The sequence below is a fragment of the Hyperolius riggenbachi genome, chromosome 1, assembly GCF_040937935.1.
Source record: "Hyperolius riggenbachi isolate aHypRig1 chromosome 1, aHypRig1.pri, whole genome shotgun sequence".
Lineage (NCBI taxonomy): Eukaryota > Metazoa > Chordata > Amphibia > Anura > Hyperoliidae > Hyperolius > Hyperolius riggenbachi.
Genome location: NC_090646.1, coordinates 580,484,722 through 580,507,507, shown reverse-complemented (window position 1 = coordinate 580,507,507; position 22,786 = coordinate 580,484,722). Strand labels below are relative to the sequence as shown.

The 22,786-nt window shown below is 45.2% G+C and overlaps 1 protein-coding gene across 2 annotated transcripts in view; it reads right to left on the bottom strand.

Moving 5' to 3' along the window:
* LOC137527572 (general transcription factor IIH subunit 2) overlaps nucleotides 1-21,935 on the bottom strand; it is a 59,076-nt gene extending 37,141 nt beyond the window's left edge. The window contains exons 1-4 of one of the 2 annotated variants that reach the window (XM_068248155.1): nucleotides 21,903-21,935; nucleotides 10,913-10,989; nucleotides 10,748-10,825; nucleotides 975-1,011 (exon numbers count right to left, since the gene is read on the bottom strand). In XM_068248155.1, the coding sequence (XP_068104256.1) occupies nucleotides 975-1,011; nucleotides 10,748-10,825; nucleotides 10,913-10,968 (171 nt within the window). In that variant the 5' untranslated portion in view covers nucleotides 10,969-10,989; nucleotides 21,903-21,935. Of the gene's footprint in view, nucleotides 1-974; nucleotides 1,012-10,747; nucleotides 10,826-10,912; nucleotides 10,990-21,828 lie in introns of both variants that reach the window. The other variant, XM_068248164.1, reaches the window with a different exon arrangement.
* Nucleotides 21,936-22,786: the final 851 nt, after the last annotated feature.

The window sequence follows — 22,786 nt, the reverse complement described above, 5'->3', positions numbered from 1 at the left end:
ATGTTCATTACTGAGAGTCCTATGCACAGGGAGATCTTATCGCTTGGAAGTTGGAAAAAAGCTGTTATTCCCCACAATGCAACGAGGTTCACAGACAGCAAACTGTCAGGAGTCAGGACCATAATCATGACATCACACTGTGGGAGGGGTTTCACCACAATATCAGCCATACAGAGGCCCCTGATGATCTATTTGAGAAAAGGAAAAGATTTCTCATGGGAAAGGGGTTATCAGCTACTGATTGGGATGAAGTTCAATCCTTGGTTAAAGTCCCTCTTAAAGAGGAACTCCAGTGAAAATAATGTAATAAAAAAAGTGCTTCATTTTTACAATAATTATGTATACATGATTTAGTCAGTGTTTGCTCATTGTAAAATCTTTCCTCTCCCAGATTCACATTCTGACTTGTATTACATGGTGACATTGTTACTGTGGGCAGATTATGGAGCTGTTTCTAGCTGGTCTGGCTTTAACAGACAGCTATTTCCTGTCTGAACATTGTTACATTGTGACAGTTTGCCCAGAGTACCGTACGGTACCAGAGCCTCTTGTGGGAGGGGTTTCAGCACAAAATCAGTCATACAGCGCCCCCTGATGGTCTGTTTGTGAAAATCATTATTTTTCTCATGTAAAAGTGGGTATCAGCTACTGATTGGGATAAAGTTCAATTCTTGGTCGGAGTTTCTCTTTAAATGCGATTTTATTAAACTTTGTACAATTCATTCATTGTCAGTACAGAGGAGAGAGTGTCACTCTTCCGCAACTAACATGCATGCTTCAATGTGTTATCGCATCACAGTGCCGCACAGCGCATAAGTGAGAACGTCAGACACTGCAGTCTATGCACCTTAGATGTTCTTGCATGTTGCACACAATTTCTGTTGTCAAAATGTGCACAGCAAGGCATATAGAGTGATCGAGGCCTGACTCCAAATTAATTTTAAATACTTAGAATTAAAAGAAATCATACTTACCATACCAAGTCTAACTTGTCCTCGATGCTCAAAAACTCTGTACAATCAGGAATAAAATGACAATAAATTTCAACAATAATATTAATCGCCCTGCATCCTGGCCACTATAGCTGTGGGGTCATCAGAAACCCCATAAATACTACTGGTAAGGAACATGGGTTAAGTTGGAGAACATAAATGATCCAGAAAAGCTAAATATTTTAAGTGGACCTGAACTCTTGTACAGCACAAAAGGAAAACATAGAGAAATACACCCTGTGTGTACTTAGAGTATTCAGCTTGTCTAATTTCCCCTCATCTGTGTCTAATCACAACTTGTAATTTGATCTCTCCCGTGTCACCTGACTGCCACAGCACATAAGGCAGATCAGATCATTTGGAAGTACAGGCTGTAAACAATATGTCTGCTTAGATGAACCAGGAAGTACAAACAGTGCAAATTTATTTTAGGACTTGTATCTTTGTGTGTTTTTCTGTAAAGGTTACTATGCTGCATATTTTAGCGCAGAGAGGACGTTCTGGGTTCAGGTCCGCTTTAATGAATTGTCTAATAAAGTACAGTTCTAATTCATCCGTCGCCACTAGGGGGAGCTTCCTGGTTTTAGAATCAGACTGGAGGATCCCATCGAATGTGAAAACGACTGGCTGCGGTAAACCGGTGCGGCGGCGGGGAGGGTGGGGGAGGGGGGGTTGGTTCGGGGGCATTATAATGAACAGCGCCAGGACACACCTGAAAATAAACATGGAAATACATATATCCAGGCACATCGCCTCTAGTTAGGACATTAAATAAATTAGGGAAAGGGAGGTGCTGAAGGGGGTGTGGCTAGAAAACAGCAAAAATGTATTAACCCTTCGCACACTCACATGCAAATGTTCAAACAAATGCATTCACAGATTCACTCATCCAGGCACAACTGTTATCCCTACAGCTAAATTAAAAGCCAGGGTTTTAGTTCACAGAAGAATGCATTCTTATGCTTAGTCACCTATACTGCGCAGAAGTACCCAGGTAAACATAGGTGTCCTAACTCTGGCCCTGTAACATGCATAGTGCAGACATGCAAACACATTCATTGCATCAAACCTATCAATGGATTAGGAGCACACATCCTAACTTCCTCTCCTGGGAAAGACGGTGCATCTTACCAATCGCACAAGGGAGCTAACGTTATGTGTCCACGTGCACCATGCGCATACACCAGCATAAGCATGGTGCACGTGGACACATAACGTTAGCTCCCTTGTGCGATTGGTAAGATGCACCGTCTTTCCCAGGAGAGGAAGTTAGGATGTGTGCTCCTAATCCATTGATAGGTTTGATGCAATGAATGTGTTTGCATGTCTGCACTATGCATGTTACAGGGCCAGAGTTAGGACACCTATGTTTACCTGGGTACTTCTGCGCAGTATAGGTGACTAAGCATAAGAATGCATTCTTCTGTGAACTAAAACCCTGGCTTTTAATTTAGCTGTAGGGATAACAGTTGTGCCTGGATGAGTGAATCTGTGAATGCATTTGTTTGAACATTTGCATGTGAGTGTGCGAAGGGTTAATACATTTTTGCTGTTTTCTAGCCACACCCCCTTCAGCACCTCCCTTTCCCTAATTTATTTAATGTCCTAACTAGAGGCGATGTGCCTGGATATATGTATTTCCATTTTACTACTGACCCCTGTGGCTAGGGTCCAATTCAGTGCACTCCCTCCTTCCCCTGTATGTATTTGTCAGCATGCACACAGCTTATGCTGGTGTATGCGCATGGTGCATGTGGACACATAACGTTAGCTCCCTTGTGCGATTGGTAAGATGCACCGTCTTTCCCAGGAGAGGAAGTTAGGATGTGTGCTCCTAATCCATTGATAGGTTTGATGCAATGAATGTGTTTGCATGTCTGCACTATGCATGTTACAGGGCCAGAGTTAGGACACCTATGTTTACCTGGGTACTTCTGCGCAGTATAGGTGACTAAGCATAAGAATGCATTCTTCTGTGAACTAAAACCCTGGCTTTTAATTTAGCTGTAGGGATAACAGTTGTGCCTGGATGAGTGAATCTGTGAATGCATTTGTTTGAACATTTGCATGTGAGTGTGCGAAGGGTTAATACATTTTTGCTGAAAATAAACATGGGCTTTATTCCTTTTTTTTTTTTTTGCCCCCGGTTCAGTGGCACTTTAACCCTCCTGGCGGTTCAATTTTTCTGCCAGATAGGCAGAAATCCTTTTTTTTTTTGTTTTTTTTGTTTCATGTAAAGCTACCAGAGTGGTAGCTACATGAAACACCACTAGAGGGCGCATGTGTCCCTCTAGTGCGATCGTCGCCGGCATCAATAGCAAACAGGGGAACGCGTACATATGCGTTCCCCTGTTTGGCTTCTCCTGTCGCCATGGCGATGATCGGAATGACGTCAGACGCCTCCGATCCAGCCCATAACGCTGCACGGAACTCATTGGTCCGGGCAGCGCAGTGCTCTGGCAGGGGGGGCCCACTTGCGCCGCTGCGTGCGATCGCCGCAGAGTGGCGGCGATCAAGCTGTACGCGCGGCTAGCAAAGTGCTAAATGGGGCAAATCGCCCCACCAGGGGCTGAGATATCTTCCTGCGCGGCATAGCCTGAGCTCAGCTCGGGCTTACCGCCAGGAAGGTTAAAGGACATCTGTAGTCAGAAGAATATGTTGGCTGCCATATTTATTTCCTGTTAAACAATACCAGTTGCCTGGCATCTCTATTTGGCTGCAGTAGTGCCTGAATCACACCAGAAACAAGTATGCAGCTAATAACAGATCTGACAACAGAAACCTCTGATCTACTGCATGCTTGCTCAGGGTCTATGGCTAAAAGTATTAGAGGGAGAGGATCAGCAGGACAGCCAGGGAACTGGTATTGCTGAAAGACCAAAATTACTTACGGTAACGTCTTTTCCAGTAGTCGCGAAGACAGCACCCCTAATGAGACTTGTCTCCCTCCGAGCAACGGACAGGAAGCTGCAAAAGATTTAAAAATTTGCATAATCAGGCGGTCAATAGTATAAATAGGCATAGTCTCTCACTCTACCTTCAGTTCTATACAAACGACACGGACACCAAATGATGCTTAATGTTTTTAATATCTCTCTTTCTCCATATATATATATGCATATATATACAAATATATATATATATTATTATTATTATCTTTGTACCCAGGGTGGGTTGTAGGGGTGCTGTCTTCGCGACTACTGGAAAAGACGTTACCGTAAGTAATTTTGGTCTTTCCCAGTACGTCTGCTCAGACAGCACCCCTAATGAGACGATATACACGATACATATATATATTTAGGGAGGGACCACAGCCTGCAGAACCTTTCTGCCAAATGATAAATCAGCGTTAGCTGACACATTAAGTCTATAGTGCTTTATAAATGTATTCTGGCTGGACCAGGTAGCTGCCCTGCATATCTGTTCGATGGAGGCTCCAGCCCTCTCTGCCCATGAGGTTGAAACAGCTCGCGTCGAATGTGCTCTCACTGGTGAAGATAGCTGTCTGCCTTGAATCTGATAAGCTGTCGCTATAGCCTGTTTTATCCATCTAGCCAGAGTGGTCTTAGATGCTCCTTTTCCTTTAGATTTTCCGGAAAAGATGACAAACATTGCCTCAGTCTGTCTCCATGATTTAGTTCTTTCCAGGTAATAAAGCAGACATCTCCTTACATCTAAGAGATGCAACTCTCTTTCTTTATCATTAGCTGGATTAGCACAAAAAGAAGGAATATACAGCTCCTGAGATTTATGAAATGTCGATACAACCTTGGGAAGGAAGGCAATGTCCAACCGCAATGTAACTCGATCATCAGATATCACACAGTATGGTTCCTTGATAGAAAGAGCTTGTAATTCCCCCAGTCGTCTAGCAGTAGTGATGGCTAATAGAAATGCAGTCTTAAGGGTTACCATCTTGTCTGATGCCTGTTCTAAGGGTTCAAACGGAGCTTTGCAAAGCCCCTGAAGGACTGTATTCAAGTCCCAAGTAGGTACTCTAGACCTTATAGTAGGCTTAATCCTCTTTAAAGCTTCAAAGAAACGGATCACTAAGTGTTCCTGAGCCAGTCTCCTCTCCAAAAATACAGACAAAGCAGAAGTTTGTACTTTAAGGGTGCTTATACTGAGTCCTTTCAGGAAACCATCATGTAAAAATTCCAGCACGGATGTGACAGAGTTATTGAGCATAGATTTTTCATTGCACCATTCATTAAACACTCTCCAGGCCTTTTGATAAATCTGACGAGTCACCTTCTTTCTACTCTGGATAAGAGTTTCCGCCAATCCATCAGAGAGTCCCTTTGCCTTTAACAATTTCCACTCAGGTTCCATGCTGTAAGATGAAGTAGATGTAGATTCTGGTGAAACACAGGTCCCTGAGACAGAAGGTCCGGGAGGAGAGGAAGGGTGATTGGCTGAGATATCGTTAAAGTCTGTAGTAACGTGAACCAAGGTCTTTTTGGCCAAAATGGTGCGATCAATATCACTCGAGCCTGATCCCGTATGATCTTGTTCAAGACCTTGGGTATGAGAGGCAATGGGGGGAATGCATACATCAGATGGTGACCCCAGTTCATGGAGAAGGCATCTATCGCCCAAGGCTTGTCTCGTGGATGGAGCGAACAAAACTTCTGATACTTCGTATTTACTTTCCTGGCGAATAAATCTACCTCCGGACACCCCCATAAGTCCGTAATCTGTTGAAGGACCTCCTGCTTGAGAGTCCACTCGTTCTGGTCCAGGGTCTTTCTGCTTAAGAAGTCGGCCAGATGGTTCGATGTTCCCTTCAAATGGCTGGCGCTTAGGGAATCCAGGTTTTCCTCTGCCCAGTTTAGAATTCGAGATGACTGACGCCACAAAAGATGACTTCTTGTTCCTCCTTGGCGATTTATGTATGCCACCACACTGCTGTTGTCTGATCTTATCAAAACATGCTGGCCCTTGATGTGGCTGCTGAAAGACTGTAATGCCTGCCATACCGCTTCCAGTTCTCTGCTGTTTGACGAGCGAGACCTCAGCTTGGTTGACCAACGACCTTGGGCTGGAAGAAGATCCAGGTGGGCTCCCCATCCCCACGAACTGGCATCCGTAGTTATAATTGTCTGATTTGGATACTGCCAGAGACGCCCCCTTGAAAGATGGTCTCGAATCTGCCACCATAGCAACGATACTTTGACATCGTGCGGGATCATCACCTTCTTGTCTAGGGAAGATTGCTTCCTGTTCCAACTTCTTAACCTCCCCAGCGTTCAATTCCCCCAGGATTTCTGTGCAAACAGTGATAAAATTTATTTTTAAAACTTTTTTTTTCCTGTAACTTGCCAAAATGTGTCAAGCAAGGGTCTAGTATACAGTGCAGGAGAGTATTGATCTGTATGCATGTTTATACTGTTCACAGCATGTTTTTTTGAACGGACATTTCTGTCCATACCGCTAGGGAGGTTAAGATCCATATCTGTAAGCTTCTCGAGTGAAACTGTCCCCACTGAACCGCAGGGAACGAAGCTGTTAATAGTCCCAACATCGCCATTGCCTTTCTCAGTGAAATGCTTCTTGATGTCTGAAAAGAGAGAACAGCATTAAGTATGGAAGAGATCTTCCTATCAGGGAGAAAAACTCTTTCATTCAAAGTATCAACATTGAACCCTAGATACTCCATATTCTGGCAAGGAGATAAGGAAGACTTTTCCCAGTTTACTAGCCACCCTAACGACTGAAGGAAGGCTATGCAAGAGTCAAGATGGGAACTCACTAAGCTTGCAGATGAACCCCAAATCAGTAAATCATCCAGATAGGCTATGATATTAATTGATTGCATTCTCAAAACTGCAAGTACTTCTGCCATGACCTTAGTAAACAACCATGGTGCTGAGGCTAATCCGAAGGGGAGAGCATTAAATTGAAAGTGTCTTACCTCTCCGTCCAGCAGGACTGCAAATCTGAGGAATTGCTGCGAGGACAGGTGGATAGGAATGTGCAGGTAAGCATCTTTCAGGTCCAGGGATGCCAGGAAGCAGTCCTTCTGTAAGAGACGAATCACAGACAAAATGTTGTCCATCCTGAACCTTCTGTATGTTACTGACTTGTTTAGACCCTTCAGGTTGATAATGAAGCGGAAGTCCCCTTGAGCCTTTTTGACCAGAAATACTGGCGAATAGAACCCCTGGCCTTTCTGACATGAGGGAACCTCCCTGATTACCTTCTTGTGGAGTAGAGATTTTACCTCGTTCTGAAGAGCAAGCTGTTTTAGCCTGTTTGAAGGTAAGGGAGTGAGAAGGAATCTCTGAGGAGGCGTGACATCGAATTCTATTCTGTACCCTTCTAATACAATGTGTAGGAGCCATGGATTTGTTCTGTAGAGCTGCCATGTCTCGAAGAAGTGGGAAAGTCTTCCTCCCACTGGGAGCCTGATGTCATTGTCTATTTGACTTGGTAATCGGGGGGTTGTTGGGCTTGTTCCTCTGGTTCCTATAAGGGGCCCATCTCCTTTTTGTGTTTGCTTTATCGTTACTCTCTGGCTTTGATGGCCCACGAAAGGGCCGTTTAAACTGAAAAGATCTCTTCCTAGTGGGAAAGTTTTTCTTTGTGTCAGCTGTTCTATCTAAGGTCTCGTCCAGTTTAGAACCGAACAAAAGACCCCCTTCACAAGGAATGCCGCAGAGTTTTGACTTAGACGAGTTATCGCCTCCCCAAGTCTTAACCCAAACTCCCCTTCTGGCAGAGTTCACTAGAGCAGTGGTTCTTGCTGTTAGCTTAACAGAGTCATCAGCGGCATCAGTAAGGTAATCAGCTGCATTAAACAAGTTGGGAAAATCTTTGAGTATCTCCTCCCTAGGTACTCCTGAAGCAATCTTGGCCTGCATCTCTAAAAGCCATGTTTTCATTGATCTACCCACTGCTGTGGATGCAACTGCAGGCTTGAAGGTCAGAGAGGAAGACTCCCAGGCTCTACGTAGGATATTGTCCATCTTTTTATCGATGGGATCTTTAAGATTCCCGAAATCCTCAAATAATAGGTCAGTCTTCCTTGACACCCTAGACAATGATGGGTCAAGCTTTGGCGGAGGACCCCAAAACCCCGAATCTTCGGGACTGAAGGGATAACGTTTGGACATAGATCGCGGCCAAAAGGCCCTCTTTTCTGGCATGTCCCATTCCTTCTTAATCATAGACTTGAGAGAGGAATGGACAGGAATAAAATGTGACTGGGGGTCCGCCAAGCTCTCGTACATTTGGTCGAGGGGTGTCAAGGATTTCTGCTCAGTTTTAATACCCATGGTACTATGTAAGGCAGAAATAAAATCTCTCATCAGTTCTGGGGAGAAGGCAAATTTCTGGGATTTATCTCCTTTTTCCCCAACTTCCTCTTCTGAAAGTTGTTCAAGAGAAGAAATCTCCCCTTCTGATAAATCGGATTCAATCACATCCTCAGCAGACCTCTTCCTCTTAGCACCGATAGGGAGAGGCAAATTCACAATAGAGCCTGCTGGGGATACTGGTGGGAGAGAGGCAGGAGGTGCATCAGAGACAATACTAGCAAGTGGATTAACTAGAGGCATAGTGACAGATGAGGCAGCAGCATCGGCTGCAGAGGAGGAAGCCATAGCAGAGTCCTTTATTTCCCTAATAGCTGTAGCCATCTCCGCTCTCATCCACCCCATCAAGTCTTTAAATACAGCAGGAGACTCATTTTTCACTACTTTATCGGTACAGGACTGGCATAATTTTCTAGAGCTGGAAGATACACGGTTATTGCAAATAGCACATCTCCTTTCAACCTTGCTGTCTGAGCGTTTGTCTTGACTGGAATGTGTCCCCGACTTATCCACCTTGTCAGACTTTTTAGGCTAAAATACAAACAAACAATAAGCCTATGTTAGCTACATAATCCTCTTAGCAGAAAAAAACCACCAACAAAACTAGACAATAGCTAAGCAGTATGCCCCGCAGACTACTTGCCAGAGAGGATTCAGAGCCAGGTTCCACAGATAATGCAGTAGAGGATCCTGCAGCGTCCTCCATGATCTCAGCCGACATCTGAGATATGGGAAACAAGGTGGCTTTTCAACTATCGGCAAAGTGATTTGCATAATTACCCCCAATCACCTGATACATTTCGTTCAGCTGGCGCTGCTCCCGCCGCGGCCCCTGCCGCTAACTGCTCTGCAGCGCTTCCTGGTCACGTGGGACGCCTCTGCGTGACGACTTCCGGTTTCTCCGAGCGGAAGTTCCTGGAGCGCGCGTCTGCGCGCATAAATCTGCCGCCTTGCTGGGAGAAGCCTCCTGAATGCTGCTAGTCACATCATACCGCTCTCCCCTGGAGCGGACTATCAGGAGACCTTGCAGCAAGCCCCAGTCATCTGACCGGATGGCACCTTGAGACCTCTCCCTCCTTCACGTCCGGACAGGAAACTAGAACTGAAGGTAGAGTGAGAGACTATGCCTATTTATACTATTGACCGCCTGATTATGCAAATTTTTAAATCTTTTGCAGCTTCCTGTCCGTTGCTCGGAGGGAGACAAGTCTCATTAGGGGTGCTGTCTGAGCAGACGTACTGGGAAAAGGAAATAAATATGTCCACCTCCATATTCCTCTCACTTCAATTGTCCTTTAAGTTTCCAGTGCTCTGCTGGGTCATCTCAGGATATAGTGCAGCTTGGAATTGGGCCTATCCAAATCAACAGTAAGGGATGGTGCACACCGAGCGGGTTTTTTGGCGTTTTTGCAGCCGCTTGCAGCTGCGGATACGCTTGGTCAATGTATCTCAATGGGCTGGTGCACACCAGAGTAGGAGGCGTTTTGCTGAAACGCATAGTCCCAGGGTGATAAGTAGAAGAGATCAGCAGCACCACGTAGAACTATTCAAGCTCTTTATTGCATAAAGATAACGCCCAGGGACAGGGACAGACGCTGTTTCGGAGACAAGCTCCTTCCTCAAGCTGTATAGGCTCACTCAAAAGAGATAAACACAAAGGCATTTATATACAGTTTCAATAGGGTCACATGGACCAATCAGATAACATCACAATACAAAAAAGCATGAATATCCAATCACAGGGCAAAGCATAATGAGAGGACCTGATGGGGAACAGATATGTAAATCAGCAGCCGTTATCACAGCATGATTTAAAAAGTGTCATATCCCTAATGGCCAATCAGCACTTACCAAGTCAGGAGGACCTGATGGGAAACCACAGCACTGTCATAACGCTCCTCCCAATCTCCCAGGGGGCAATGCGAGAAGCGTACTACCGAAAAACGGAACGAATGACGTCATACAGCTTGAGGAAGGAGCTTGTCTCCAAAACAGCGTCTGTCGCTGTCCCTGGGCGTTATCTTTATGCAATAAAGAGCTTGAATACATGTGTGCAGCATGTTGCAAAGATTTTTTTCTGATGGGGAGTTCAGCTCCATAGAAAAGACTGTGAAGGTATGGCTCTCATACTACATGAAGGGTGGTAAGATTGGTCTGTGATCTTTCATTTTCCAAAGACTATAGTCTGATGTGTGTATGAGCCTTAAGTGTGTATGATTGGCCCCATTCCAAGCTGGAAACAATGTGCATGCAAGCCAGAGTAATTAGCAGCTCAGTGAGCATCTGTAATGATCTGCCTCTGCAGCTGGACATTTGTAGCTGCTTACAGCTCTTTGTATGGCATAGCCCTTACTGTGCTGCTCCCTGCAGCATAAAAACAGTGCAGCTATATTATATCACAGACGCAGATTACACAAGATCACAGAAAACCAGTGTCACCTTTTCCTTTTATCTTTAAATAGAATTTCATCTATTGTGGCTTTCAGAGATCCAGACTCGTCTTCCTTCAGAACCTCCCTAAAAAAGAAAAGAATAATTAAACTCACAGATGATAAACTAGAGCTAGAACTGGAAAATATGCCCCAATAAAAGCCCGGGCCTTACCATGTCCTCTCGTAGCCTCCTTCCCACCGCTTGGTTCTTTCCGGTTCTTCATCCATCTTTATATCTTCTGCAATTTACTTTGGATACAAATAACGTTATTTAGTACATTTAGCCAATAAAACCATATTAAATTACAAGTAGTAGTAACCAGTCTATACTAGTAATTATGGGATGCTGCATAAAGGTCAGTACACCAGATTCTTTCGTCGTTCTCAGACATGGTTTATAAGCTGGCTGAATATTCTGCTGAACAGAGGTCTTTAATTAGCATGGAAAGCACAAATAGACCAGCTATACACTGAATGCTGCTGTCAGCAGCAGGTTTGCATCAGGCCTGAACGATTTTAGGAAAAAATTGAATTGAGCGATTTCTGTCCAAAATTACGATTTCGATTCGATTCACAATTTCCTTCAAATCAAGCTTTGTTCCCCCCCCCCCCCCCCCCTTTGTGCCTGTTTGTTTCCCCTCTGTCCCCGTATTTTCTTGTGCCCCCTTTGCCTCTTCATGCCTCCTCTGGGTCTCTCTCTTGCCTCCTTTGTGTCTCTGTGCCCACTGTTTCTCTCTGTGTCTCTCTTTGTGCCCCCTCTGTGTCTCCTGTGTCCCCTCTGTCTCTCTCTGTGCCTCCTCTGTCCCCCAAGTTGCATCAGTTCTGGACATAGCTTCAAGCACGAGTCCAGCGATGCCCATCTATCCACTTTGCCTCCTGCAGGCTCTAATGCACGGTAGTGTTGTCCGGATCATGAACGATTCGGATCTTTGATCCGAATCTATTTAATGAGTCGATCATCCGAATCATCAAAATGAACGATTCGGATCGCAAAAGGGGTGGGGCCAGGAGCGACACGCCCCCTCTCAGCGGGCAGCGGGGTCCTGGAAGCAGAGCTGAGATGGATCGCTCTGTTGGATGGGAGGCAGCCTTGCAGGGAGACAGGTAAATGAGAGAGAGGGGACATGGGTGCCACTGCCAGATATGTGTAGAGCACACATACTGGCTATAACGTGCTGCCCATTATAGGCTGTCTGTTCCGTAGTGCTGCACAGTGATCACATTGGAAGCTTTTGGCTCAGCACAGCTCAGTAACTTTGCAGGCACTGTGATTGAAAGGCAATATAATCCTCCTGCACTCAGCACTAAACAGCTGCACTTATCTTCTGGGAATGCTTTCCTTCACTGTGTGACGTTTGCATGGAAAGTATACAGATGAACATATAGGTGAAATATATGTAAAGCATATGATTGCAGCATGTGGGTATTGTGTGCACAAACATTTCTGCTCTCTGCTCGTCCCTCCTCCCATCTCTGTCCACTCCCTGCCCTCTGTCCATCTTCTCCCCTTCTCTCTGTGTGTCCACCCCCCTCCCCTTCTCCTGTCCACAGCAGGGAAAGACCTGTCCTGCTGTTCATTTCACCCCCGAATGCTTCGGTAGTAAAATGATCCGAGATTCGGATCAAAGATCCGGATCTTTTCAATGATCCGATTCGAATCATCCGGATCATTGAAAAGATCCGAACTTCCCATCTCTAATGCACTGTATACTTTCGTGTATATCATGTGACATACAGGAACCCAAAGTTTTGCCAAGCACAAGAGGAAGCAGGGCGCGATTGAGGATGGAAGGTATGTCCAACGCTGCGGGCCGCACACACTGGGACTTTGGGAACGTTTGAAGGCGCTCCTTCAAACTTCCACATGTGGAAATGACGTGATCGCGATATTCGCCGCTTTGACGATTCTGAAATTGTGATCTTGGTGATCGCGATTTCGATTTAAATTCGATTTATCTTTCAGGCCTGGTTTGCATGCTCATGTCAGAAACCCACCTCGAGTTCTATTTAAAGAACAAGTGACACTCAAGCTAACCTAGACACACACACACACACACACACACACACACACACACGTTCTACTTACATAACAAATGTATTGCACAGTCCACCTTATGATTCCTGTGAGGAAAAGCAGAGAATCCTATTCTAGATAGTTTCCATCTTGGTTAACTTTGACCTCCTGACATTTCCTTCCTCGCTCTTTTTTTCCTCCTCTTGCTGATTGTGTATTTGTAACCCTCCCTCCTCCCAGAGTCTTCAGACACTCCCACTGAGGTCTATACTAGGCAGTGCACTGTTTTATGTCATTATAAGGAGGGGGAAATATATTATTGATAAAAGACCCCCAGCATGCAACTGGTTGGCAATGGCAACTAAAGGGCCAGTGCTCCTAAGGTATGTGATAACTTCAAACCATAACAGCAGAAAAGTTTTGAATGCAGGATTAGCATCTTTATCACTTAAAGAGACTCTGTAACAAAAAAAGTTCCCCTGGGGGTACTCACCTCAGGGAGGGGGAAGCCTCAGGGTCCCAATGAGGCTTCCCCCACCCCTGCAGCTGCAGGCAGTCCAGCGCTGGCTCACCCGAAGTGTCCCAGAATCCTCCCTCGACAAGTCTGACAAGTGCTGATAAACGCTGATTTATTTACCTTCCCTGGCTCCAGCGGGGGCGCTGTTGCAGAAATTAGCCGATCTCTGTCGGGTCCGCTCTACTGCGCAGGTGCAGGAGACTTGCGCCTGCGCAGTAGAGCTGCCCGACAGCGATCGGCTATTTCCGCCTATCTCTGAGGCGGAGAGCCGATACTGCGCCTGCGCTGGAGCCGGGAAAGTAAATATTTACATTCCTGCTGTTCGGGTAGCTTTATCGCCGCCATCGTGGGACCGAGGAGGACGGGGGAAGCCTCAATAGGATCCGGAGGCTTCCCCCACCCGAGGTGAGTACCCCCCAGGGGAGGTTTTTAAAGTTACAGGTTTTCTTTAATACACTTAGACCAGTTGCTGTTGAAATTTGATTTTTATGGTGACAATCCCGCTTTAAGAGTATACATTTACACACAGGAACAAAAATTGTATCCCTCGGGGATCAGGCCTTGGTCCTTCAAATAACAGTTTAGTCCTGAATGCAGTATGCGAATGCTGTGTGCAGTTGCTATGGAGAGGGAAGGAGGGATGACTGGGCAGCTCGACTTTCGGCAAGAGGTGTAAGGACAGGAAAATGCACTCAGCTGAGACAATCCAATACTCCTGATCTATCAGGAATGCATCAGGGTGGCTGTACACATGCCGGATTCCTACTAGAAACAGCGTGACAAGTCACTTTGACTAACACCACTCTAGTGCAATGATGGCTAACCTTGGCATTCCAGCTGTGGTGGAACTACAAGTCCCTTGAGGCTTTGCAATACTCTGACAGCTCTAAGCATAACTCTGGGAGGCAGCGGCATGATGGGATTTGTAGTTTTGTCACAGCTGAAGTGCCAAGGTTAGTCATCACTGCTCTAGTGTGTGTACTGGCAGAGAAGGACAGCCTTAAGGCGGATCCGAGATGAAAAACTAAATATAACAAGTGACTTGTCTATATATCTTATCTAAAGTTTAGATAGTTTACACAGCAAATCTATCTTCAAACAGCTTCAACAGTATATTAATATTTTTTCCTGTGATACAATGGGAGCAGACATGTTTTCTGCTTGTCACTATTACACAATTACACACACAGGCAAGCTTATCTGTATCTAGGCATGCTAATCTGCATATTCTGTGAAAACTCCACTCTTATCTCCTCCATTACACAGGCAACTGATCTGTATCTGCACTGCAGCTCTCAGATTGTGAAAACTCTGCCTCTGAAATCTATAGCTAGTAACACCTTTTTCACCTGCCCAGACTGAAATCCTGCAATCCCTTGCAAGCGCCAAGGCACTCTGGAGAAGCTGTGGGTGTGGCTTGTTTAGTTTATAGGAAATTAGGGTATTAAAACAAAACAAAACAAGTATTTGGCTTGAGGAATGCCCTATAAACTATATGTAAGGAACACAATTATGCAAGGAGTAAAAGTTCATCTCGGATCCACTTTAAGGTGGCCACATACCATACAATTTTATAAATATCTGTTCAATTCAAGAATCACAATCAATTTTTCTGACTGACTGTAACATTTCAAAAATGTGACCATTGTACCATACACATATGTACATTTTTCCCCCATGATGATAAAAATGATTGGAAACTGAGAAAATTGCTAGGGTATGTATATTAATAAATTGACAAACACACACTATACAATCTTTAGAAAAATTGATGAAAAATTTCCAGCATTCCTGATCGATAAAAATCGGGGGAAAAAAACGGGAAATCCGATCGGATTTTTTAGTCAAATGAAAAAAAAGCTTTCGATTTTTTGGGGAAATCCGATCCTATTCATTGAATTGCCAAAAAATTCAGATCATTTTACTGTATCGTGTATGGACAGCTTTAGACCTCTTTCAGATAGGAGGCCGGAGGCAGTGGATTCCCTACCCGTTAGCTACTCCCACTTATTTGCTGGGCACTTGCTAGCACTTGGCATAGGCAGTGTTGAGTGGACTACCACATCGAGTCATACACGAGCACCTCTATGGCTATGGTCAGATGCGAGACAATGCGTTCTTTGTTGCCAGGTAACCGTATCACATGTCAAACACTGACAAGGGTGGAGTTACAAATGCTGCCATGTGGCTGCATTAAATTGCAGCTGTAAGGCACTAAGCGGCAGACAAAAGGCTGAACTGCCTGGCAAATGCTCAGTCCAGCATGTCCTGTGAAAGAAGAGGCCTTTGAAAAGCCAGCACATACACATAATGGACAGGAGAATTTATAGCAACTTTGCTATCAGAAAAAAATATGGCTATTGTAGAAGTTGTTAACCTGTAACTCCATTTTTGTAAAAAAAAACAACAACAAGAAAAACAGTGTAAAGTCATGGATACACAATGACATCCATGGCAGAGAGGAATCTGTAGCGTTCCTAAGTGGGGCAACAACTGAGGACTCAAAACAGAAGACACATTATTATTGATGGTTGGGGATCTTTCAGACCTCATTTACACTATACACTTCCATATCCCTCTCACTTCAATTGTCCTTTAACCCCTTCCCGACCGCCTAACGCCGATAGGCGTCGGGGAGTTGGAAGCCCCAGGACCGCCTAATGCCAAAAGTTGTCAAGTCCTGGGGTGAGGTTTTGCAGGGGATCGTGCGCGCATCTCTGCTTGAATGACAGCGCTTCTCTGCTAGCAGACTGTTGGACGCCGAAACTGCCGTGTATTTACATTGTAAAGTGCTGCGATCTATGGCAGCGATGTACTGGGAACAGCAGTGTCACTCGGCTGTCCCCTAGAGAGGCTCACAGACCGATCGGCTCTCATAAGCTGATACCATTGGCTGGCGGAGGGAGGGGGTAAACAATAGATAAATAAAAAAAATAGGGGATTTTAGTTACAAAAAAAAACTTGAACACTAAAACAAACAAATAAAAAAATAAATAAACATCCCAGCCCACCAACAGAAATCTCTGTTGGTGGGCAGAAAAGGGGGGGGGATTCATTTGTGTGCTCAGTAGTATGGCTCTGTAGCAAGCTTAAAAAAGCTGCAGAGCACTAAATTGTAAAAAAAAATGCCTGGTCACTAGGGGGGTGTAAGCCTATGGTTCTCAAGTGGTTAAAGTGAACCTGAGGTGACAGTTGCGTGGAGGCTGACATTTTGATTTCCTTTTAAGCAATACCAGTTGCCTGGCTGTCCTGCTGATCCCCTGCTTCTAATACGTTCAGCATTAGCAGATCAAGTGTTTCTGACAATATTGTCATAACTGACAAGATTAGCTGCATGCTCCTTTCTGCTGTGATCCAGACACTGCTGCAGCCAAGTAGATCAGCAAGGCTGCCAGGATTGGATTTGTTTAAGGCCTCTTTTCCACAGACTGGTGATAGGCAGTGAAATCGGAGCAGTGATTTTCAGCGCTGCTAGATTTGGGTGCAGCCAGCTCCGCCATAGATCAGTCTATAGCGGCGCTCAGTGAGTAACGTCTGCGCCGTCAGAAGACGGAGCCGAAGTTGCTTAAAAAAACACAATAATTCGGCCTCCAGCAATCGCTGGAAGCCGAATTATATCATTTCCCACTATCCATGGCGGCATGGAGGGGGAATAGCAATTAAATCGGCCCGGACTTGTGCAGAAGCAGGATCAGCCATATAACAGCTGTATCCTGCGCCTAAGTCTACCGGCGCCGTTTTCATATGTATGCAGTGAAATGCCTCTCAAACTCTCACAATTGCTCATTGCTGCCTGGAAACTGCTCACTACTGCCTAGTAAATGCTTGCTGAGCACACAGCTCAACAGTCCGTGGAAAAGAGGCCTAAAAGGAAACAAATATGGCAGCTCTAACCTCGGGTTCACTTTAAGTATGGGGATCTTCTCCCTAGCCCCTAACACCCTTTCCCTTCACATGCGGGCCTACATCTTAGTTCTACCTTTGTCGCAGCTTGATGCAGGTGTGGTGATGACACGTGACCCCAGTAGCCGCAATGCATGCAGGAAGATGTAGTCCATTTAATGTGATTTACCACAGCTACCGCCGGGCCAGATTTATCAAGAGTGTGAGAGACAAAACGCTGGTAGGTTTGTAGAACTCTGTGCAGAACTGTCTCAGGCACCTTAAAGAGAATCTGTATTGTTAAAATCGCACAAAAGTAAACATACCAGTGCGTTAGGGGACATCTCCTATTACCCTCTGTCACAATTTTGCCGCTCCTCGCCGCATTAAAAGTGGTTAAAAACAGTTTTAATAAGTTTGTTTATAAACAAACAAAATGGCCACCAAAACAGGAAGTAGATTGATGTACAGTATGTCCACACATAGAAAATACATCCATACACAAGCAGGCTGTATACAGCCTTCCTTTTGAATCTCAAGAGATCATTTGTGTGTTTCTTTCCCCCTGCAGCTATCTTCCACTGAAGTGTCAGGCTGTTTCTTCCTGCAGAGTGCAGACAGCTCTGCCTGTATGTAATTCCTCTGTATCTGAAAGCCCAGCTAGCTCAGAGGAGGATTTATCCAGCTTGTAAAAGATAAGAGAGAAGAGAGAAGCTGCTCTAATCTAAATAATACACAGGCAGTGTGCAGAGAGGGGCCTGGATGGGGGAGATGCATCACAGAACCACAACACTGAAGAACTTGGCAGCCTTCCAGACACAGGCCTGACAAGTCTGACAAGAGAGAGATAAGTTGATTTATTACAGAGATGGTGATAGTAGAACGTGCTTTAGTAAGCCAGAACACATTAGAATAGCTTTTGGAACTTGTAGGATGATAAAAAACAGGATGCAATTTTTGTTACGGAGTCTCTTTAAGAAGCCACTAGATGGTGCTGTTTCCTTCCTAAACTGTTCGAAGTGAGGAGGCGCTAGAACAGTGTCTCAGACAAACAAACACAACAGTGGATGACTTGTTTGTTTATCCATCTGGGACATGAGCAGCCCAGGTTGTAATTACTCTCCTAAACTTCCATTTTCAAATAATCCTGATGTCTGCTCTGCCTTTTACACACGTTTAACATGCTCTAAACAGTCAATTCTCCACACACTCGTCTGCAATTCCCCTCCTTCTCTTAAACAAGTTTATCTCAGTAACAAATGAGTGTGGGTAGATGGCAGTAAATCAAAAAGAAAGCTATGAGGTGTCAGTGTAAACCTGCTCTGCGGGGTTAAGAAGTGATTTTAGCCACTTCTTATTCAGGGACAGCTCTGCACTGTCCTTAATCTAAAGGAAACACTCAGAACTGCCGCAATTTCCCTTCTCTTAACCTCCTTGCCGTTCCAATTCTGACGGCAAGGGGGCAGTGCAGCACTTTAAAAAAAAAATTTTTTTAAATCATGTAGCGAGCCCAGGGCTCGCTACATGATAGCCGCTGACAAGCGGAATCCCCCTACCCACTCAGGAAATCCCGTTCAGAACAGGATTTTCTGCTGGGCTTCCCCGGTCGCCATGGCACTGATTGGCCAGGCTGCGCAAGGAGTCTGGAGGGGGGGGGGGGGGGTGGGGGCAGTGCGGCGGGTGGCGGCGAGCGGCAGCGATCGGAATATGCACGCAGCTAGCAAAGTGAAAATCCAGCGGGGCCGGAGAAATCCTTCTGCGCAGGTTACCCCGAGCTGAGCTCGGGATAACCGGCAAGAAGGTTAAGTAAGCTTTGGGGAGCTTTTTACAAACGTGCAGAACACTTCCCCCTGCTGGTAAGGACGGTTTAAGAAGGAAAAACTGTCAGTAATGCTTTAATAAGTCTGGCCCGCCATGCCTTGCGGCAGTCAGGACAAACAACATCACCATTGCTGCGTCATTTGCAGCACAGATAAAAGCAAGATGGAGACCCATATGTAGATGGGCATGGGCTAATGAGCAGACCCCTATCTCCCCCCTCCCGTAAGTAAGTAAAGGCTAGCTGAAGTAAGTAATTTGAAGAACAAAGCCTTTGTTCTTCACTCATTTAAAGAGACACTGAAGCGGAAAAAAATATATGATATAGTGAATTGGTTGTGTACTATGAATAATTACTAGAAGATTAGCAGCAAAGAAAATATTCTCATACTTTTATTTTCAGGTATATAGTGTTTTTTCTAACATTGTATCATTCTATAATATATGTGCAGATTACACAACACTCAGCATGCAAAATGAGTCTTTCAGAGCAGTCTGTGAAGTAATGACCTCTCCTCTAGCAGAGAAAAAGTAAACAGTTCACTTACAGTTGAGATAATAAAAGTCAGATAACAGCCCTCTCCATGACTAACTTAAGGTGCCCATACACTCGTCAGATTGGCAGCAGATAGATAAGAAATGCATCTGATGATCTATCTGATGCGTTTTTAGAACATTTTTTACCAGGATAGAATTCCAATAGATTTCAGTTTGAAATCTATTGAAATTCGATCTGATGGCATTTTTTTGCCATCAGATTTCCATTAAGGCCAATGCAAACTGATAAGCAATCTCATCAGATCGACCTAAATTTTCCACCCTGCAAGTTCGATGGAAATCCATCGACATCGATCGAAATCGGCCGTCGATCGGTCGATTGGCCAACCGATTTGCAATCGATCTATCGATCGATCGATCGGGATCGATCGGTCGGCCAGAAAATCGGCTGAGTGTATGGGCTGCTTTAGTCGGAGAGCTTAATGGCTTGTTTGCATAGAGATAACAACTGGAGTTTCTCAATTCTTCCTGTACTGGAAACAATTACACTGATGTATCTGATCTTAATGTTTTATTTCTTAGCTGTACTACACATACAAATCATAATATCATAATTTTTTTTTCGCTTCAGTGTCTCTTTAAGCCTCAACAAGGTATAATGATCACAGTACAGTACAGTACATAGGGGATCACAATGAACACTCAGCCTGGTATAAGGAGCACAGCAAAGTACACGGGGAATAACAGTGAAGCATCAATGATCACAGCATAGTACATAGCGGCTCACAATGAACCCTCAAACATGTATAATGATTACACCACAATACATAGGGGATCACAATAAACCTTTAATCAGGCATAATGGGACAGCACAAAGAGTGGTCAGCGATCTCGCCTTGCAGCGCTGGATTCCCGGATTGAATCCCAGCCAGGGCAACATCTGCAAGGAGTTCGTATGTTCTCCCTGTGTCTGTGTGGATTTCCTCCGGGAACTCTGGTTTCCTCCCGCATCCCAAAAACATACAGATAAGTTAATTGGCTTCCCCCTAAATTGGCCGTAGACTACAATACATACACTACATGATACATACATAGGACTATGGTAGGGATTAGATTGTGAGCTCCTCTGAGGGACAGTTAAGTCACCAGAAATATACTCTGTACAGCGCTATGGAAGATGTCGGTGCTATATAAATAATGATAAAATAATGATTACAGCACAGAACCAGCACAGCACATGGGGACAATAGTGGCGCTCCCTGTATAGTAAACTCCAAGGGACCAGGAAAAGTAGTTTATTATATCAGACGGAGCAGTGCTTTTCAGCGCTGCTACCTTTGGGCGCAGCCAGCGCCGCCATAGACTGTAATGGGAATCAGTCTATAGCGGCGCTCAGTGAGGAAGGTCGGCTCCGTCAGAAGACGGAGCCGAAGTTGCTTAAAAAAACACAATAATTCGGCCTCCAGCAATCGCTGGAAGCCGAATTATTTCATTCCCCCACTATCCATGGCGGCCTGGAGGGGGAATAGTAATTAAAACGCCCCGGACTTGTGCAGAAGCAGGACCAGCCATATAACAGCTGGATCCTGCGCCCAAGTGTACCAGCGCCAAATTCACATGTACGCTATATCAGAAGTTTACTATATCAGAATTGGTCATACTTTGTATGTTTAAACAGACACATTTGTCTGACCTGAGGACTGAGTTTACTATATCCAGAGGTTTACTATAATTAGATTCTACTGTCCAGTACAACACCTGGGGGCATAATGATCACAGTACAGCACATGGGGGCAGCCTCAGGTATAATGATCACAGTACAGCACATGGGGGCAGCCTCAGGTATAATGATCACAGTACAGCACATGGGGGCAGCCTCAGGTATAATGATCACAGTACAGCACATGGGGCAGCCTCAGGTATAATGATCACAGTACAGCACATGGGGGCAGCCTCAGGTATAATGATCACAGTACAGCACATGGGGCAGCCTCAGGTATAATGATCACAGTACAGCACATGGGGGCAGCCTCAGGTAGAATGATCACAGTACAACACATGGGGGCAGCCTCAGGTATAATGATCACAGTACAGCACATGAGGGCAGCCTCAGGTATAATGATCACAGTACAGCACATGGGGGAGCCTCAGGTATAATGATCACAGTACAGCACATGGGGGCAGCCTCAGGTATGATCATTACACATGAAGGCAGTGTTCCAACGGTACAGCACAAGAGGGCAGCCTCAGGTTTCCCTTGGGGCAACAGTGAAGCCTCAGGTATAATGATCACACACAGCTGGGCACAGGAAGTCTCCTAGGCAGTATCACCACGCTGTCTCCTCTGCACCACACTGACCTAATAATAACAACACAACAGCCCCGCAGTGATATCTCCAACAACCTCACACACAGCCCATTCCAGCATTGTACCTCTCCTCCTCCTGTCACTTCCACCAGTCAGTGTGCAGCACTATAGCTTCCCCGGCAACAAACAGAACTACAAACGTTCCGCTTCCTCCCCATACAGGAGGCAGTTCCAGTTGTGGCTGATTCATGAAATAAGATACACACTTAGTTCTGCCTCTCCGGTATTATGGTATAGTAGCGCTCTGGGCACACTTTTAAGCCCCAAATCTTTGGTTTGGAGGGATAGACCCTCATCTGGACTGGAGCCAAATCCCTCTGGTCTTCTTTCTTTCTCACTGACACTGTCACTCTTTTAGGACATATGTGTACAGATTACATAGCTCCCAACTAAAAGAGGGACAGTCCCTCTTTGGGAGCCCTGTCCCTCTTTCCTCCTCATTTGTCCCTCTTTCAGGACTTTGTCCCTCTTTCTGTGTAAATATATATATTTCTCTACTAAAAAATGTGTTTGACTCTAAACTTTATTTTCATCCCTAAAATTGATATATTACTAATTTTAAAATGTAATTATGAAGTAAAATGAACCAGGATAGAAAGGAGCAGTGTGGTTTGAATTATAAAACAACATATTTTGCTTATGACATTTTTATGCTATACATGATTAGGGGTATGATGGGGGCGTGATCAGGGGTGTGGCAGGGGCAGGGCTTAAAGAGAGTCTGAAGCGAGAATAGATCTCGCTTCAGACCTCATATATAGCAGGGGCACGTGTGCCCCTGCTAAAACGCCGCTATCCCGCGGCTTAACGGGGGTCCCTGTTCCCCCAAATCCCCTCCGTAATGCGGGGGAGCGCTTCCGCATTGTGGCAGGGCTAACCGCCGCAGCCCTGCCCAACGCGCTTCTGTCAGCGCGTATCTCCGCTTCTCCTCGCCCCTCTCAGTCTTCCT